This window comes from Herpailurus yagouaroundi, unplaced genomic scaffold, assembly GCF_014898765.1.
Source record: "Herpailurus yagouaroundi ecotype Mexico unplaced genomic scaffold, PumYag 139, whole genome shotgun sequence".
NCBI lineage: Eukaryota > Metazoa > Chordata > Mammalia > Carnivora > Felidae > Herpailurus > Herpailurus yagouaroundi.
The window spans coordinates 490042-505838 of NW_024412394.1; the positions used below are offsets into that span (position 1 = coordinate 490042).

Consider the following 15797-nt stretch of genomic DNA (forward strand, 5'->3'; position numbering starts at 1 on the left):
GAGAACTAAAGCTTGGAGAGGGTCTTTTCTAAGGATCCAGAATTGGGGGGGGGGGGGGTAATAATTAGAAACTGGAAGAAAGTGGAGGCTGGGTATGAGGAGGGATTCCTCAAAAAAAAAAAAACAAATGGTAAGATTAATTGGATGGGGAAGGATGAAGAATGGAAACTGACTCAAGCAGAAGAGGATATTGAGAAATAATACAGACCTTATCAGATTATTGTATACCAACGATCCTTTCCTAATTGTTTTGTTTCCACTTGAAGACTTTTGCTGTGTCTATTTAAGGTTGGCTGGTTTTCTGCCTTTCCTCTAAATCAGGGTGATACTGCCATCTGTGGGTTACTTGGAAACCTGGGAAGTAACCCACTGGCCATGTGTGAAGAATTCAGGTCCTGTCCCATGAGGAACACCGCATTAAATACTTTCTGAGAGTAATATTAATTTGGTGCCAACTCTTCTATTATATGGTCTAGGCCATTGGGCTACAAATAATGAGTGATGGTCCCCTGAGTATACTCTTCTGGATGGAGAAAACAGAGGTGGTCTCCTTGGCTGAGAAAGGGGGATATAGGGTCCTAACCTAGGAAGTTGGCGAGTTTGTATCAGTCTGCAAACAGGGCTTTCAAAAATTTTAGCTTAACAGCAACTTTTTAACTTGATTATGGAAAAATTTTAACATTGAAAAGTAGAGGGCAGAAAATTACTAGCCCCTATGAATATCGTCTAAAAATATGAACTCTTGTTTTATCTACACTCTTCCCTATCATTTTATTTTTTTTATTTTTTCAACGTTTATTTATTTTTGGGACAGAGAGAGACAGAGCATGAACGGGGGAGGGGCAGAGAGAGAGGGAGACACAGAATCGGAAACAGGCTCCAGGCTCCGAGCCATCAGCCCAGAGCCTGACGCGGGGCTGGAACTCACGGACCGCGAGATCGTGACCTGGCTGAAGTCGGATGCTTAACCGACTGCGCCACCCAGGCGCCCCATTCCCTATCATTTTAAAGTAAACCTCAGACATACTATTTTATCTGTAAATCTTTTATTTTTTTCACATTTATCTGTTTTGAGGGAGAGAGAATGCCAAACAGGCTCTGCACTGTCAGCGCAGAACCCTATGCAGGGCTTGAACCCACAGACTATAAGATCATGACCTGAGCTGGAAGTCAAGTTGGACGCTTAACTGAGCCACCCAGGCACCCCTATCTGTAAATGAGAGGCTTAGACTTTAATATCTTCTGATAATTTGATATTCCAGGTCATTTCTTACAGAGAGGAAATAAGTCTTCGTTTCCTGGGGCTACTGAAACAAGCTACTTCTTGGCTTAAACCAACAGAAAACTTATTCCTATAGTTCTGGAGGCCAAACATCCAAAATCAAGGTGTGAGCTCCCTCAGAAGGCTCTAGGAATCAATCTTTTGGTGGTTGCCAACAGTCCTTGCTATTTCTTGTCTTGTAGCTGTGTCGCTCTTCTTACTACATGGCCTTTGGTCTGCGTCTTCTCTTTTTGTGAGGATACTAGTCATTGGATTCAGGGCCTGCACTAATCTGGTCTAACCTCATTTTAACTAGGTATATTTGGAATGACCTTTTTTCCAGATACGGTCACATTCTAGGTGGACATACAGTGGAGTGAGGGGAGGGGCACTATTCAACCTGGCACACCATCCTTCACCATTCAGGTGCAAGTTTGGGTGGCAAAGTACCCGTGTTGATGCCGGCACAATGCCACCAGTGTGTTAGTTTTCTTGAGTTTGGTTTGGGTGGTTAGCTCCCTGTGGCCTGCTCATCTCTGAGCACAGACCATCAAGTTTGTGATCTTAGAAAACTAATCATTGCGATGAGGTGACCTGCCCAAAGGACTATGGGCCTTAGAGACCCAGAGCACCACAATCCCACCCCTTGATCAACCCTATTACCCCAAAAGTCCTTACTCTTGCTGCTGCATCCACGTTGAGAGCCAAGCCTTTGGTCCTCCACAACGCAGAGACTAGAAGGTACCATTCTTGGGTGCTGCTGCAGTGTCTTAAGAGCCATCACTTGATGGATGTATGTGTTGAGCAGTATGAAAAGATGTGCTTTCTTTTGGACCCGCTCCTGAATAAAACCGTTTCTGTTTAATGGTTAGGCTTTGTATCTAAAAAAGTATAGTGCGGTGGGTGGTTGCAGGCTGAATAGTGGGGCTTACAAACAATAAAAAAAAAAATCAGATTCAACCCCAAATTACAAAACCTCTCCTCAGGGTGTAGGGCGAAGATATGCTCATGTGGTGTTGAGGAAAGCAGACATCGATCTCACCAAGAGGGCAGGAGAGCTCACTGAGGATGAGGTGAGGACAAGGAAGGGGGTGCTGTGGGCTGGGCCTGCCTTGGAAGGGAGGCCATCTGTATCTGACCTTTGTCCTGCTTGACAGGTAGAACGTGTGATCACCATTATGCAGAATCCACGCCAGTATAAGATCCCAGACTGGTTTTTGAACAGACAAAAGGATGTGAAGGATGGAAAATACAGCCAGGTGTGTATTGAAATGGGAGAGATTAGAGAAAGGCAGGGTGTCCCATTAGAATTAGTCCTAGGAGGTCAGTGGGTAAAACGTTGCTCTTCCAAATCCAGGTCCTGGCCAATGGTCTGGATAACAAACTCCGTGAAGACCTGGAACGACTGAAGAAGATTCGGGCCCACAGAGGGCTGCGCCACTTCTGGGGGTGAGTGGGGTGGGAGTCTCCTCTCCCTGCCTGCCCCTAGACTCCCAGAGGTTTCTCATGCCCCCCAAGTGTTTCCTTTATGTTGTGTGTGACCTGTGACCTTTCTCTCTTCTCACCTGCAGACTTCGTGTCCGAGGCCAGCACACCAAGACCACAGGCCGCAGGGGCCGCACCGTGGGTGTGTCCAAGAAGAAATAAATCTGTAGGCCTTGTCTGTTAATAAATGGTTTATACACCTAAGTCTTCTTTGTATGTAGTTCTCTCCTTTATTCTGGGGACACTGATCCGGAAAGCTACCACAGTGGGCCCTTTGGGTGTTTCTCCTCTCAGTTGATGGCCTCACTCAGCTACCCAAACCAGGTGCCCTGGGTCTAGGGTAAAGCAATGGCGTTGCTACTCCCCGTCCTACCTGAAGTGGCGCACCCTCTTTGGTTCCCACCCTCTAAGGTGTGAGGTAGAGAAAACACTCGGCCTAGGAGGGGGAGCCTAAGCCAATTTCCAGACAACCAAGGCTCTCGGGTTAGCGCGTGGGGCGGTGTGGCAAGTGAGAGTACCACAGGTCTTGACCAAACCTCGGTTTCTTAAGGAAAAAAAGAAGTGGCCCGCGGAGACCCGGAGAGTTGTGAGCTTCCCCTACCGAGGCAACCCTATAAATCGCTGACCCGGAAGAACTGGGCTCCGCAGCAGAGCGAGGGGGCGCTTGCGTACTTGGGGAGGGAGGCCGCGGCTGGTAGGCTGCCCCGCGCCCGCCTCTGCGTACGAGGCACACTGATCCGAATCCCATTCGCGGTCGCACAGAAGCCCCGCCACCGGTATTTCGCTTGCCTCTACGCTTCCGGGAAGGCGGTGTGCACGCGCCACTACACTCTCCGAGGGAGGAGGGCGGGACCCAGCCGCCACCGCGGGTGGAGGAGGGGCGACTGGCGCTGTGGCGAAACCCCGCCATGGAGCCGAGCTTTGGGATGGCGGGGCCCCGGCGACAAGGTAACCTCCCCGCAGCTCCGGCTGTGCTACCCCACGCCCCCCCGCGGCCGCGCCGCCTCCTGGGCTTAGGCGCCCCCACCCCGTTCCCGGCGCCGGTACTGGCCGCGCGCTCCATCCCAGGCGTGGCCGGTTACGGACCCAGATCACGGAGATCTGGGGCTTCCGCACTCTAACCGCCCCCATCTTTCCCTCTAGGTCCCTTCTGATTACGCCACACCATGCCCCTCAGCCTCTTCCGGCGCCTTCTCCTTGCTGCCTTGATGCTGGTGATTATTTGGACCCTTTTCGGGCCCTCAGGCATCGGGGAGGAGCTACTGAGCCTCTCACTGGCCTCCCTGCTCCCGGCGCCGGCGTCCCCAGGGCCGCCCCTGGCCCTGCCCCGCCTCGTGATCCCCAATGAGGAGGCATGTGGGGGTCCCGGCGCCCCACCCTTCCTGCTCATACTGGTGTGCACGGCCCCAGAGAACCTGAACCAAAGAGACGCCATTCGGGCTTCGTGGGGCGGGCTGCGCGAAGCCCGAGGGCTCAGGGTGCAGACACTCTTTCTGCTGGGAGAGCCAAGTTTGCGGCATCCCACCAGGGAATCCCACGAGATCGACCTGGCACGAGAGGCAGCGACTCGGGGAGACATCTTGCAGGCGGCTTTCCGGGACTCTTACCGGAACCTTACTCTCAAGACTCTCATCGGGCTGAGTTGGGCATACAAACATTGTTCCATGGCCCGCTACATCCTCAAGACGGATGATGACGTGTTTGTCAACGTCCCTGAACTGGTATCGGAGCTGGTTCGCCGAGGGGGCCGTTGGGAACAATGGGAGAAAAGCATGGAGCCTCCAAAAGAGAATACGTTTGAAGATGAAGAGTGGGAAGAAAGGTCCATCTTCAGGGGCCAGCCAATGCCTCTTTTGTACCTGGGCCGTGTGCACTGGCGGGTGCACCCCTCTCGGACACCAGGGAGCAAACACCAGGTATCAGAGGAGCAGTGGCCTCCCACCTGGGGCCCCTTTCCACCCTATGCCTCTGGCACAGGGTATGTGCTGTCAGCTTCTGCCGTGCAGCTCATCCTGAAAGTGGCCAGCCGGGCACCCCCTCTACCACTGGAAGATGTCTTTGTGGGGGTAAGTGCCCGACGAGGAGGCCTCACCCCAACCCATTGTGTCAAGCTGGCTGGGGCCACCCACTACCCCCTGGACCGGTGCTGCTATGGGAAATTCCTGCTGACATCCCACAGGTTGGACCCCTGGAAGATGCAGGAGGCCTGGAAGCTAGTGGGAGGCTCTGAGGGAGAAAAGACTGCACCCTTCTGCTCCTGGCTCCAGGGAGTCTTGGGCATCCTGCGGTGTCGGGTAATAGCCTGGCTTCACAGCTGACAGTGTCTGGGGCCACAGCAGAGTGAGGAGCTCAGGGTCTAGCCAGCACCCCTTACAGCCGTCTCTCGCCCAGGCCCACGGCAGGGGCCCTAGCTGGCTACAGATGGCCACTTTCTGCTATCAGATGCTCAGTCTATCACTGAAGATAGAGAAATCGAGGGGCCTGGCCTGCCAGCCCCAAAGATGGTCACCAGGAAGAGCAAAACAATGCTGGGGTTGTTCTCTCCAGCCATAGGAGAGGGGCACAAGCTCCTCAATAAACTTGTCTCTCTACCTCTTCGAGTACAGCGTGGTCGTCACCAGGAGTCCAAGAACACATACCCGGGGAGCCTGGAGACTGCCAGACCATGCTGGATGGGAAGGACCTCTCCAGGGACATGGGAAAGAGAGGAGGAAGGGCCCTAAAGAACAAGGCTAAGGCTATAGTGACGAGATATGAGGTGGGGGTAGAAGCAGGACACCGTGACCCCTCAGATCCTAGAGTAGTCCCATGCTGGGCAAAGGGAGGGGAACAGGTCCTGAGAATGATCTAGACACATTATCCAAAAAAACCCCACCTTCTTCTTTAATCCCAACCCAGCCCAGGAGCCAGCTGTCCCTACCCAGCTGGGGAAGGGGCATACTGCCCCCTCCTTATTCTAAGGAATAGGGTCATTTCCCCACGGGCAGTCGTGGGGGAAAGTGTTGCTCTCAGGCCATCCTTGGGCACGGCTCAGCGCAGAAATCTGTCCAGGGCAGATGGTCGGGCCCTCGTGGGCTTGGCCTTCTTCTCTTGCTTCTGCGGCTGCTGCTCAAGGCTCTGTCGGACTTTATCCTGGGTGGTGAGAGGGCGGCAAGGTGAGAAGTGGCAGGCTGGCAAGGGCAGAGGCCCACGGGACGCCTGGTCCACCCCCCCAGTGATCATTTACCCGGTGCTCCTCATCCATGACCTTCCTCTTCCTCTTCACCAGGCTTGCTGTAGAACTGCGGCCCTTCTGCTTTGGCTTTGGCTGGAAAGGAGCCTTGGCCTCGGGGTCATAGCCCTAAGAGAGGAGACAAGGGTAAAATCCATAAGAGCCTCAGAGACTAGGAACCGTGGCAGTACCATGTGCTGTGTCGTACTTCTGGGGACATGGCACAGGAGAGGCTGTGAAGGGGGGAAGGGCCTGGGCACTTGGGCCTGATTCATACCAGCCTCTCTATCCGCTCCTTCTTTTCTTGCTCCAAAGAGATGACATCAACCTCTGCCAGGGCTCGTGGGTCCAGACAAATGAGCTCTGCAGGTACCTGGAGGTGTCACGGAGGGACAGGAATGGGTAAGGAACCATAGGAGCCACAGGAGGATGATCCAAAGAGGGACAGAAGCCAGGGGGCTGCTGAATCCCACTCTTCCCAAGACTCCCGGGGCCATGGGGAGCTTTTCCTACCCCCAGCCCAAACCACATGCAGGTACATGCTCACCTTCTCCAGCAGGGCCTTCACCTCCCACTCCTGGCGCTGCTTTTGGCTCCTGTAAGGATTACTCTCCAGGCCGTCAAAGTTGGGCTCAGCAGCCCCTAGAAAGAGGGAGAAGCGGGGCGCCTGGGTGGCTCAGTCGGTTGAGTGTCCGACTTCAGCTCAGGTCGCAATCTCGCGGTTCGTGAGTTCGAGCCCCGCGTCAGGCTCTGGGCTGATGGCTCAGAGCCTGGAGCCTGCTTCCGATTCTGTGTCTCCCTCTCTCTCTGCCCCTCCCCCATTCATGCTCTGTCTCTCTCTGTCTCAAAAATAAACATTAAAAAAAAATTAAAAAAAAAAAAAAAAAGAGGGAGAAGCATGGAGCTATAAACAGAACCAAGTCCAGCCGCTCCAGCCCAACCAAGCCCTTTTGCTCCTGGCTATCACAAGCCAACCCACACTTCCATCCAGAGTTCATTCACTGGACCCCATCCTCTGGCCCACTCACCAGGTACCAGCATGCTGGTGATGCCCCCAGTGTGCCCCACCCCCAGCACATCTTCAAAGGGGCAGAAGTGAAGGCCATGCACGTGGCCTGAGAGCCGGTGGGTGAGGTAAGGCTGCTCCAGGGAGGGCAGGCTGGCCTTGCCCTGCCCCGCCCATATGTTGACCACGTCACCCATGCCTGCAGCCAGCAGTCCCCGCTGGGAAAAGACCAGGTGCCCTGCTCCCTGGGGCAGGGTCCGAGCACTCAGAGGCTGGAACGTCCCTCGTAAATCAAAGATCTTCAGCTGGTGGTCCAGGCCAGAGGTGGCCATGTACCTGGTAGAGATGGGGAGGTCAATTAATCTGCAGTGTGGGCTTACTGTGCAGGTCTATAGCCAAGTGCAAGCATAAAGTCTCGGTGGGGAGAAACAATTTTTATTTCCCTTTTACAGATGAGGAAACTGAAGCTCAGAGGAAGATAATCAAGTAAGAGTGAATGGTAGAGCTAGAATTCAAGTCCAGCCTGTCTCTTTAGTGTCTCTTCTCCCTCTTTTTTTTTCTTTTAATATTTTAACGTTTATTCATTTTTGAGAGACAGAATGTGACGGGGGAGGGGCAGAGAGAGGGAGACACAGAATCCTAAGCAGGCTCCAAGTTCTGAGCTGTCAGCACAGAGCCCAATGCAGGGCTCAACCTCACAGACCATCATGACCTGAGCTAAAGTCAGACACTTAACTGAGCCACCCAAGCGCCCCAATAGTGTCTGCTGTCTTAATCAAAGGGACAGTGCACACACCCATCTGTACCTAAATGAGATGTTCCACTGTACCCACAGGGAGTACAGTGGCTCAGCAAAGAGAAGGATCAACAGCAGTGATCAGGGAGGACCTCTAGGCGCTGTTCTAGGTCATTCTCAAGAAACATAGCAAGTACAAATGAATTAATATCAGAGTGTGGAGATGATGAAATGGAAGCAGAGGTCTGTTTTGGGGATCAGTGGGAAATGTCAGGAGGATCACAAGGGGACAAACAGCAGGGGCTCTTTAAACTCAGACTGAGGACACAGAGTCCCCAGCACTGCTCTCCAGCAATGACAGACCACAACTGGAAGATTGTGAGGACCTGAGAAAACCTTAGGAAGTAATGAAGTAATAAGCTAGGAGGCCCTGCCCCACCCCCCCTTTCCCTGGAAAAAGGGAGGGCAATCCTCTCAAGGAATCGTGCACTGTAGTTTGTTTTCCAAGGTTGGAGTTTCTATGTTCATGATGTTCCTCAGAGAGGGAGGCTAAAGGGCGACCAGCCAGGCCAGGGTATGTAAGTTTGCTAAGGGGCCACAGACTCTCTTTTTAGCCTTGGCTGTGAGCCAAAGAAGAGGGTACCAAAGGACTCCTATGAAAGGGACTAGCCTAGTGATGGGGCTGAATAGAGGCCCAGGTGGACACTTCTCCTCACAAGACAATCAGGGCCCCAGCTGCATCAGATGGAAAGACCATCAATGCAAACCAGGAATTACGGAGGGCTCCTGGGACACAGGTCACACCCTTCAGTCAACCCACAATTCAAGGGAACATACTGGTTTCTCTCCCCACACATACCTGCCTTTGGGATCCCCTGCACAAATACCAGCCCACTGACCAGAGGGCATCCAGGCTACACTACCATGCTACTAACCCTGCAGAAGAGAGTCTAGTTCTAAGAATCCCATCCAGTCCTAATGCCAGCTTCCAGAATGCCTCGAGGAAGCCAGTAAGCCTCATCTTGAGCCCCTGTGGCTTATCTGAGGTGCTCTTGAGAAGAACCAGAGATAAGCAGAGTTGGGCCAAGATCAAGGACCAGAGCTGTACTCAAGGTATTGACCAAATCTCAGGAAACTACGTGATTAGGCCTCGGGCACAGCAGCAGCTGACCAAAGCAGTCTAGGGAAGGCAAACAACAACATAGGTTCAATGGCCCACAGAAAGCATTCTCCTAAAGCCAAACTAGCACAAATACAGAGTAAAAATGGTTGAAGCATATCTCTCGGCCCCTAAGGTACAACTACGGGAGGGCAAGGGGGTCTGAGCATCTGGAAAATTTTTGTAAGTTGGGGACTACTGGGCTATTCCTTTTCCAGACTTTAAAAAAAAAAAAAATTTTTTTTAACATTTATTTTTGAGAGAGCATGCAAGCATGCAACTGGAGGGGCAGAGAGAGAAAGAGAGAGACACAGAATCCAAAGCAGGCTCCAGGATCTGAGCTGTCAGCACAGACCCTGATGCGGGGCTCGAACTTGCAAATTGTGAGATCATGACCTGAGCTAGGGTCAGACGCTTAGTGACTGAACCACCTAGGCGGCACCCCCCCCCCCTTTTTTTTACAGGCTTTCTTTGAAACCATTTGAAAATAAAGTGATGGAGTTCACATTTCATGTACGAGATTCCTGAGCAGCAGTGTAAAAGAAGGAAAGCAGATTAGTCTGCCAGCAGCACCCAGGACTTGCCAGCAGGAGGAACAATCAGAGGCTGGAAAGTGTCTGTGAATATCACATGTGTTCAATAGGAGGCAGCAAGAATGGACAGAAATGGACCTCAGAGAGGCCCTTGAGGGGAAAGCAGCCAGGACCTCACAGGGGAGCATGGGCAGTAACGAAAGGATGCCACCAAAACAGGCGGTAGAGCCTGGGCACCCAGAAAGCACCCAGTCAACAGCAATTTGGTTCCTGCCCTTACTGATGGCTGAAGATCACATGGCAATGGAGCTAGCTGGAGGTGTCCAGTCAAATTCTGGGTGACTGGAAAGTGTGGCAGAAAAGGAGCAAGCCTGGAGGAACTCTGGGGAGTGGGGTGACCTATCCCGCGATGGACACATTAAATCTGGGGCAACAGAAGACAACTTAGTAGGAACTAAGCGTGTCTCCTGGCTAATCGTTTCCGTCAACCACAGTCCCGTTTCTGAACATAAAGTAGAATACTGCCCCATGACAGGCTCAACAGCCCATTCACCCTTGTACCCCCAGAACCTCAGCACAGAGCCTAGTCCACAGCAGGTGCCCAGTGAGTGCCTGACAATGAAAGGAATTAAGAGGAACATCCACTGATCCCATTAGAGGGAACTCATGCAGAAAACAGTACACCAGGTCCGCACATATGTACGCATCAGACAGCACAGCTGGGCAGCTGCAAACTCTCAGGAGAGGCAGCAATTTGAAGCAGGCCCCCTACTCCTACCCCTCACATCACCAGCCAGAACTCAAGAGAACGATCATCTTCAAGGATGCCAGTGGTGAAAGCCAGTGCTCCGTACTCCCTGGGCACCACGCTAAACCCTACAGGCTTTAACTCGTGTTGACACGGGCCGCCTGTGACAGCCTATGAACTAAGCCCAGGGCTTGGCAAACTACAGCCCATGCACCAAACAAATCCAGCCCACCACCTGCTTCTGTACAGCCCTGGAGCTCCAAATGGTTTTTACATTTTTAAGTAGTAGGAAAAAATAAAAAATCTTTTGAAACAGGTACAGGAGATTCAAATTTCAGTGTCTGCAAAGTAAGTTTTACTGGAGCACAACCACATGCTTTCATTGGCTTCTTCTGGGGCTGCTTCTGCACCACAAGAGCACAGGAGAGAGGTCAACACCAACACCACATATGGCATCTCATCTCTGCACCACTGTGGGCACACCACAACTCACAAGGACACCATTATAACTGGACAACATTTCAAGCGCCACCTATCTCACGATCTGTGTGAAAGAGGTTTTCAAAGACAAATAGGTAAAATCTCTTCTCAGATCAATGCTAACAAGCATTTGCAAATGAGTTTGATGATTTAGAATACTGTAACTTTTAACCTTAACTGAGCAAAATGTTATCCTCAAAAAGAGGAATCCAGTTCTTCCCATCAGACCTGTATTACAAAAATGCTATATTCAATTATTATATTCTAAGTTTTATTGCCTAAAAATTTGTGACGCTTTGTTTTCTCTTAAGTACCTACATAACATGCTCGAATTTCCCTCTCGGCTAGCAAAACCTAAAGTCTTTCTATTTGGCTCTACACAGAAAAAGCTTCCTGCCGCTTGAGCTAGATACTCATCCCCACTCTTGGGGTGATGAAAGAGTGTGTGGCACACAGAGGTTATGGAGTGTGCCCATGCTTACGTGGCCCGTCAGTGGCTAACACCAGGATTTAAATCTGGGCAGCTTGACTGCAAGTCTATGCTCCTAAAGGCATACTGCTTTCTATACTCTTCTATCCAGCGGCGACCTCCCCAGCACCTCATGACCAAACAAGTGACTTACGTGCCTGTAGAATCTACTGCCACAGCCCGGACCCCTCCACGATGACAGAGAATCTTTGCCAGTGGCTCCTTCATGGCTGGACTCCATAAGGACACAGTTCCTAGATGTGAGAGAAGAGGAGCTGAAGTTATCAACAGGCGCTAAGGGGATTATACCTGGGAAAGATGGGGTCTCAAGGCCAACAGGTATCAAGAGAGAGGAACAGGGGCTATCTAAAGGGGCTGTGCAAAGTGCAAATATAGAAGCAAAGCAGGTCAGGATGATCAAAGAGTCAAAGCTCAGCTAGAGACCAACCGTTGCTGTGTCCGAGATGGATAACAGCATTGTAAGGGTTCTTAGTCATGACATCCAGCCGTCCAGCCCGAGCATTCAGAGCTGCCACGATCTTTCCCACTGACACATCCAGGTAGGTCAGAAACCCTGTCTCTGACTGAGAGAAAGAGAGAGATCAGAATGAGTCCTGATTGCCCTCTGTCCTTCTAGTGGGATCTCAGAGAAGAAGCAGTCTTCTCAAGGGCTGCCGCCCAGTCCCCGTGTTCCATTGCCACTCACGGCCGTGGCCAGAAGGAAGTGAAAAGGCAGGAACTCAAGCCGCGTGACACGGTCACAGCGGCGGATACAGTGGAGCTCGATGCCCTGGTTGTCATAGATGTGAAGCCAACGATTCTGAGCGACAGCAAACAATGCCTCTGAATGCAGAAACCTGGGAGGAAGGCAAGAGTGGTTCAGTGGGACAGGGGTCAAGGGACCGTCATTCAATCGAGAATGGGATGCCTCGCCCCCCCACTGACCGGATGTCCCGCACTGCCTCCATGACGTTGATCTCGCACATGAGCCTCTTTGTTACCCAGTCAAGGGTGGCCACATGACCCCGGCGCCCTCCAAAAGCCAGGTGTCTGTTAGAGGTGGGGAACAGGCAGTGTCAGTGCAGGGAAGCACCGTGACTCAGACCATCTGAGGTCTGCCCCACACCAGCCCCTCCTCTCTAATGAGACATTTTTACATGCTCAACCTCACATGCAAGCAAATCACAGGACCCCCCCCTCCCCCCATCATCGGCCTAAACATACACTGGCCTGGCTGAGGTGAACATGGCTGAAGTGTTTAAGGAGATGCAACCATATCCTAGTTCAAGAGTCACTGACATCCAGCCTTACCTTCCAGTTCGGGAGTAATTCAGTCTGTAGGGTCCAAACTGCCGCAAGTTCAAATCAAAGTGCTAGGAAAGGGAATATCATTAAAAAAAAGGGGGGGGGGGGAGAGAGAGAGAGAGAGAAAGTCAAGAAATAATTGGCTTCTTTCAATAATTCCCTCTTGTAGTCCCCACTTCCGTCTTGCTCTGCACCACCAATGTAGCCAGTAGCCCCTTTTCCAATCTCAGACTCACCTTGGCTGCACTTGCAATATCCACAGCCTCCACAATGTCCACCTGGCGTATCTTTGCCGTGTCCTCCCCATCCTCCCCTTCCAGAAACCTAGGAGTGAGTATTAGCAGTAAAACTTCCTAATATGAAGTGGGTGTACCAGCGTGAAAATGATAAGGGACAGCCCCATAAAGCAGGGCCTGGGGAGGCCCACACGAGAGTCCACTTACCCGGGTTCCTCAGTCAGAAGCAGCTCAGAGCGAGCAGCTTTAATGCTTATTTCCTGTTCCTCAGCTTCAGCCACTTCAAGTCGGCTTCGGGTTTTGGATTTCGAATGCGGCAGCTATAATATCGTTGGTGGTGGAGAGTTGAGAGAAGAACTAGACATTATGTAGGATTCCGCGAGAGCCACACAGCCCCTCTCCATCCCCACTCATATACTCTCGGGCTGCAACCCTTCCCCACTCTCTGGCTGGTCCTCACCTTTTTGGATTTGTCAATGCGACAGAACTTCTGAGCCACCTCCACAGGGATGGGGGCAGGGCCTGGAAATGGATCCTGGGCCTGCGGAAGGAGGTAATAATTAGAAGACAGGCTACGGCTGACCCCCAACCCTCGCACGCGTAAAGTACAAGGCGACTTGCCCCACCACCTTATCAGGTCCCAGGCTCACCCCGGACAAACTCCGCTGAGGCTCCGGATTCCTCAGCTCTCGGGGTTTCTTCGGAAGCTGAGGCTTTCTGGAGAACCGAGACTTTTTTGGGATGTTAGTGTTCTTTGGCCTCTGGTGGCGGAGCTCACGATTCCTTTTCTTGTTACCAGGGGGCCCCGGAGAAGCTCCGGCAGCGGTCAGACTGGTTTCTTCCTCCCAGTACCTCCGGGGTTTCTACGGGCAGAGCAGGAGCTCTTAACACTCAGCAGCCCGCGCCGCGTCCCGCCCCCCGCGACCCCACAGCTAAAAACTTCTCTTCCACCCAAGGGAGGTCTCTACCTTCTTCTTGGCCTGAAGTCTGTTCTTGGGCGGGACATCTCTGCTCGGTTTGGGGACTGTCTCCATCTAGCCCACCCGAACGACGATCCACGTGCAAAACTCCTCTCAGCTGTCCCACAGTCGGCTTGGAAACTCCCGGAAGTCGGCCGGCCCTCATCCAATCAGCGCCGTACCAGATCTGAAGCCTTCTAAGCGCCATCTTAAATGAGGGCTCTCGCTCTCTCTCTCTCCTCTCTCTCTCTCTCTCTCTCTCTCTCTCTCTCTCTCTCTCTCTCGAGGGGCGGGGCTGGCGTTGGCCCCGCCATCTGGAGCAGCAGCTTATGCCCGAGTAATGAATGAAAAGTAGTCTGAGGCTGGGGCCCAAGAAACAATACTCTTTCCGGCTTCGTTTCCCCATCTTGCCTAAACCTTCCCGAGTCCAGTCTTTTTTGGCGGAACACCATTCATTAAACCTGCCCAAACTACAGTTCCCGACATGCGTAGGAGGACAACTTCCGGCACCCTCTTTTCCCAGCATCCTTTGTTTACTTCCAGGTTTAGTAATAGTGAAGGGAGAACGTGAGTAGGGCTGGGTTACGGTTGAGGGGTTTGGGGGTCTTAGCCTCAGCCGCCTCCCCCTGGGACCGGGATAGAGTGGCTCTGCGGGACGGGGAGAGGCTGCGGTGCCCCGGGAGGGTGTCTCTCAACAGTGCTGTCATTTCCGCAGGCCAGGCCAGAAAGGGGAGCTTGAGTACCTCCCAGAGTGAGACCCTGCGCCCCTCTCCCGCTCCCCGCAGGCCTTCGTCCCCGCCATGGCTGAGCTAATCCAGAAGAAGCTACAGGGAGAAGTGGAGAAATATCAGCAGCTACAGAAGGGTAAGGGAGCAGGGTCGGTGTGGCCTCGCCACAATCCCTTCACTCACAGTCCAGAGCCAAACCAAGATAATGTTTCTGCCCGAGTCCCCGCGGGCAGCTCCTTCCCCCATCTCAATGCTCTTCCCCATCCACTGACCAGCCGCCTCGTCCTTGCCTACTTCCTCAGCTCCATTTTGTTCTCTCCAGCATTGGGGTCAGGCGGCACATTTGATGTTGCTAATCAAACCTTTCCCCCCCAACCCCCAGACTTGAGTAAATCCATGTCAGGGCGGCAGAAGCTTGAGGCGCAACTAACAGAAAATAATATTGTGAAGGAGGTGAGAGAGGGATTTGCGGGGCGGGGTGGGGGGGGGGCGAGGAGGGACCTATACTGGCAGTGATTGATCATTTATGCCCCATCCCTCCACCAGGAACTGGCCCTGCTAGATGGGTCCAACGTGGTCTTTAAACTTCTGGGTCCTGTGCTGGTCAAACAGGAGCTGGGAGAGGCTCGCGCCACAGTGGGGAAGAGGCTGGACTATATCACAGCTGAAATGTGAGTCTTTCTTCCACCAGCCTGCAATGCACCCGACAGGGCTGGGGGAGAGGTGTTCCAAAACCATTATAGTGTAGCTCCAGAGTACCCCCCTCCCCCCGGTTGTCCAGTTCCTCCCCATCAATCTCTTCCTTGCTTTCATCACCTTCCTTAGTAAGTCCCATTAATTTCTCCTTATTTGCTTGTCTCTCTTGCCTCTCTTCAGTAAGCGATATGAATCGCAGCTCCGCGACCTCGAACGGCAGTCAGAGCAACAGAGGGAGACCCTGGCTCAGCTGCAGCAGGAGTTCCAGCGGGCCCAGGCAGCCAAGGCAGGGGCTTCTGGGAAGGCCTGACCCCGTGGTGGGGGGAAGGGGAGGGGAGGGAATGAGGCAGCTCTAGGGTCTATACTGTAGCTAATAAAATGTGAAAACACCTGGCTGTTTTCTGACCAGCCACTTCTGTCATAATTGTCTCCCATCTGTCCCCGGAGCCCCTTTCACTTTATATATACACCACCTATATTACTCCCTCAGGTCCCAAATTCTTATAACTGGAATCTCTCTGTGGCAGAGTAATCCTTTTTTCTTTCTTGAGAGTAAAATCTGAAATGTCTCAAACCTACTTCTTGCCTATATGTGCAACGCTGAATTCTCCCTTATCTTGGGTGGCAAACCCCTTTAAGAAACACGGGAAGGGCATTTGCATCACAACAGTTGTCGGGAATGTCAGTTCAATTGCCGGACTCAACAGTAATCTAAACAGACTGCAGGGTGAAATGTGGTGACCCTCCTTGCTATGATTTCTTGCCATCTTCCAAATAGCCCTGGC

At 52.4% G+C, this 15797-nt stretch overlaps 4 protein-coding genes across 10 annotated transcripts in view; 3 read left to right on the forward strand and 1 right to left on the reverse strand.

The window, feature by feature from the left end:
• RPS18 (ribosomal protein S18) overlaps positions 1–2950 on the forward strand; it is a 5744-nt gene extending 2794 nt beyond the window's left edge. For both annotated transcript variants that reach the window (XM_040473192.1, XM_040473191.1), the window contains exons 3-6: positions 2248–2334; positions 2419–2520; positions 2619–2710; positions 2833–2950. In XM_040473192.1, coding sequence (XP_040329126.1) covers positions 2248–2334; positions 2419–2520; positions 2619–2710; positions 2833–2908 — 357 coding nt within the window. In that variant the 3' untranslated portion in view covers positions 2909–2950. The remainder of the gene's footprint in view (positions 1–2247; positions 2335–2418; positions 2521–2618; positions 2711–2832) is intronic.
• Positions 1–15352, forward strand: part of PFDN6 (prefoldin subunit 6) — a 17772-nt gene extending 2420 nt beyond the window's left edge. The window contains exons 2-6 of one of the 4 annotated variants that reach the window (XM_040473196.1): positions 14149–14155; positions 14374–14452; positions 14699–14769; positions 14863–14987; positions 15193–15352. In XM_040473196.1, coding sequence (XP_040329130.1) covers positions 14389–14452; positions 14699–14769; positions 14863–14987; positions 15193–15322 — 390 coding nt within the window. In that variant the 5' untranslated portion in view covers positions 14149–14155; positions 14374–14388 and the 3' untranslated portion in view covers positions 15323–15352. Of the gene's footprint in view, positions 1–13819; positions 13940–14003; positions 14156–14303; positions 14453–14698; positions 14770–14862; positions 14988–15192 lie in introns of those variants that run through there. The other 3 variants (XM_040473195.1, XM_040473194.1, XM_040473193.1) reach the window with 3 other exon arrangements.
• On the forward strand, positions 3399–10707 carry B3GALT4 (beta-1,3-galactosyltransferase 4). Of its 2 annotated transcripts, none has more exons than XM_040473189.1 (4): positions 3399–3522; positions 3890–6359; positions 7416–7462; positions 9323–10707. In XM_040473189.1, exon 2 carries the CDS (start codon positions 3913–3915, stop codon positions 5062–5064), a length of 1152 nt encoding a protein of 383 aa, XP_040329123.1. In that variant the 5' UTR covers positions 3399–3522; positions 3890–3912; the 3' UTR covers positions 5065–6359; positions 7416–7462; positions 9323–10707. The 2 variants fall into 2 exon arrangements, with proteins under 2 accessions (XP_040329123.1, XP_040329122.1); XM_040473188.1 differs by having other exon boundaries at positions 3416–3694.
• On the reverse strand, positions 5606–13780 carry WDR46 (WD repeat domain 46). 2 transcript variants are annotated; one of them, XM_040473185.1, is made up of 15 exons: positions 13598–13780; positions 13280–13492; positions 13090–13170; positions 12837–12949; positions 12630–12717; positions 12400–12461; positions 12034–12138; positions 11795–11945; positions 11537–11672; positions 11243–11342; positions 6986–7299; positions 6505–6599; positions 6235–6330; positions 5973–6086; positions 5606–5878 (listed from the first exon to the last, which is right to left on the reverse strand). In XM_040473185.1, exons 1-15 carry the CDS (start codon positions 13661–13663, stop codon positions 5777–5779), a joined length of 1836 nt encoding a protein of 611 aa, XP_040329119.1. In that variant the 5' UTR covers positions 13664–13780; the 3' UTR covers positions 5606–5776. The 2 variants fall into 2 exon arrangements, 1 of the variants encoding a protein (XP_040329119.1); XR_005789657.1 differs by lacking the exons at positions 5606–5878; positions 5973–6086 and having other exon boundaries at positions 6302–6330; positions 6505–6617; positions 6856–7299.
• Positions 15353–15797: the final 445 nt, after the last annotated feature.

Excerpts from the sequence above, each read along its gene's own strand:
- B3GALT4 (XM_040473189.1), top strand. The coding sequence starts at position 3,913 with ATGCCCCTCAGCCTCTTCCGGCGCCTTCTCCTTGCTGCCTTGATGCTG.
- WDR46 (XM_040473185.1), bottom strand. The coding sequence starts at position 13,663 with ATGGAGACAGTCCCCAAACCGAGCAGAGATGTCCCGCCCAAGAACAGA. Across the intron at positions 12,950-13,089 it reads GCATTGACAAATCCAAAAAG|CTGCCGCATTCGAAATCCAA; the intron begins GTGAGGACCAGC and ends ACGATATTATAG. Across the intron at positions 11,673-11,794 it reads ACTTCCTTCTGGCCACGGCC|TCAGAGACAGGGTTTCTGAC; the intron begins GTGAGTGGCAAT and ends TCTTTCTCTCAG.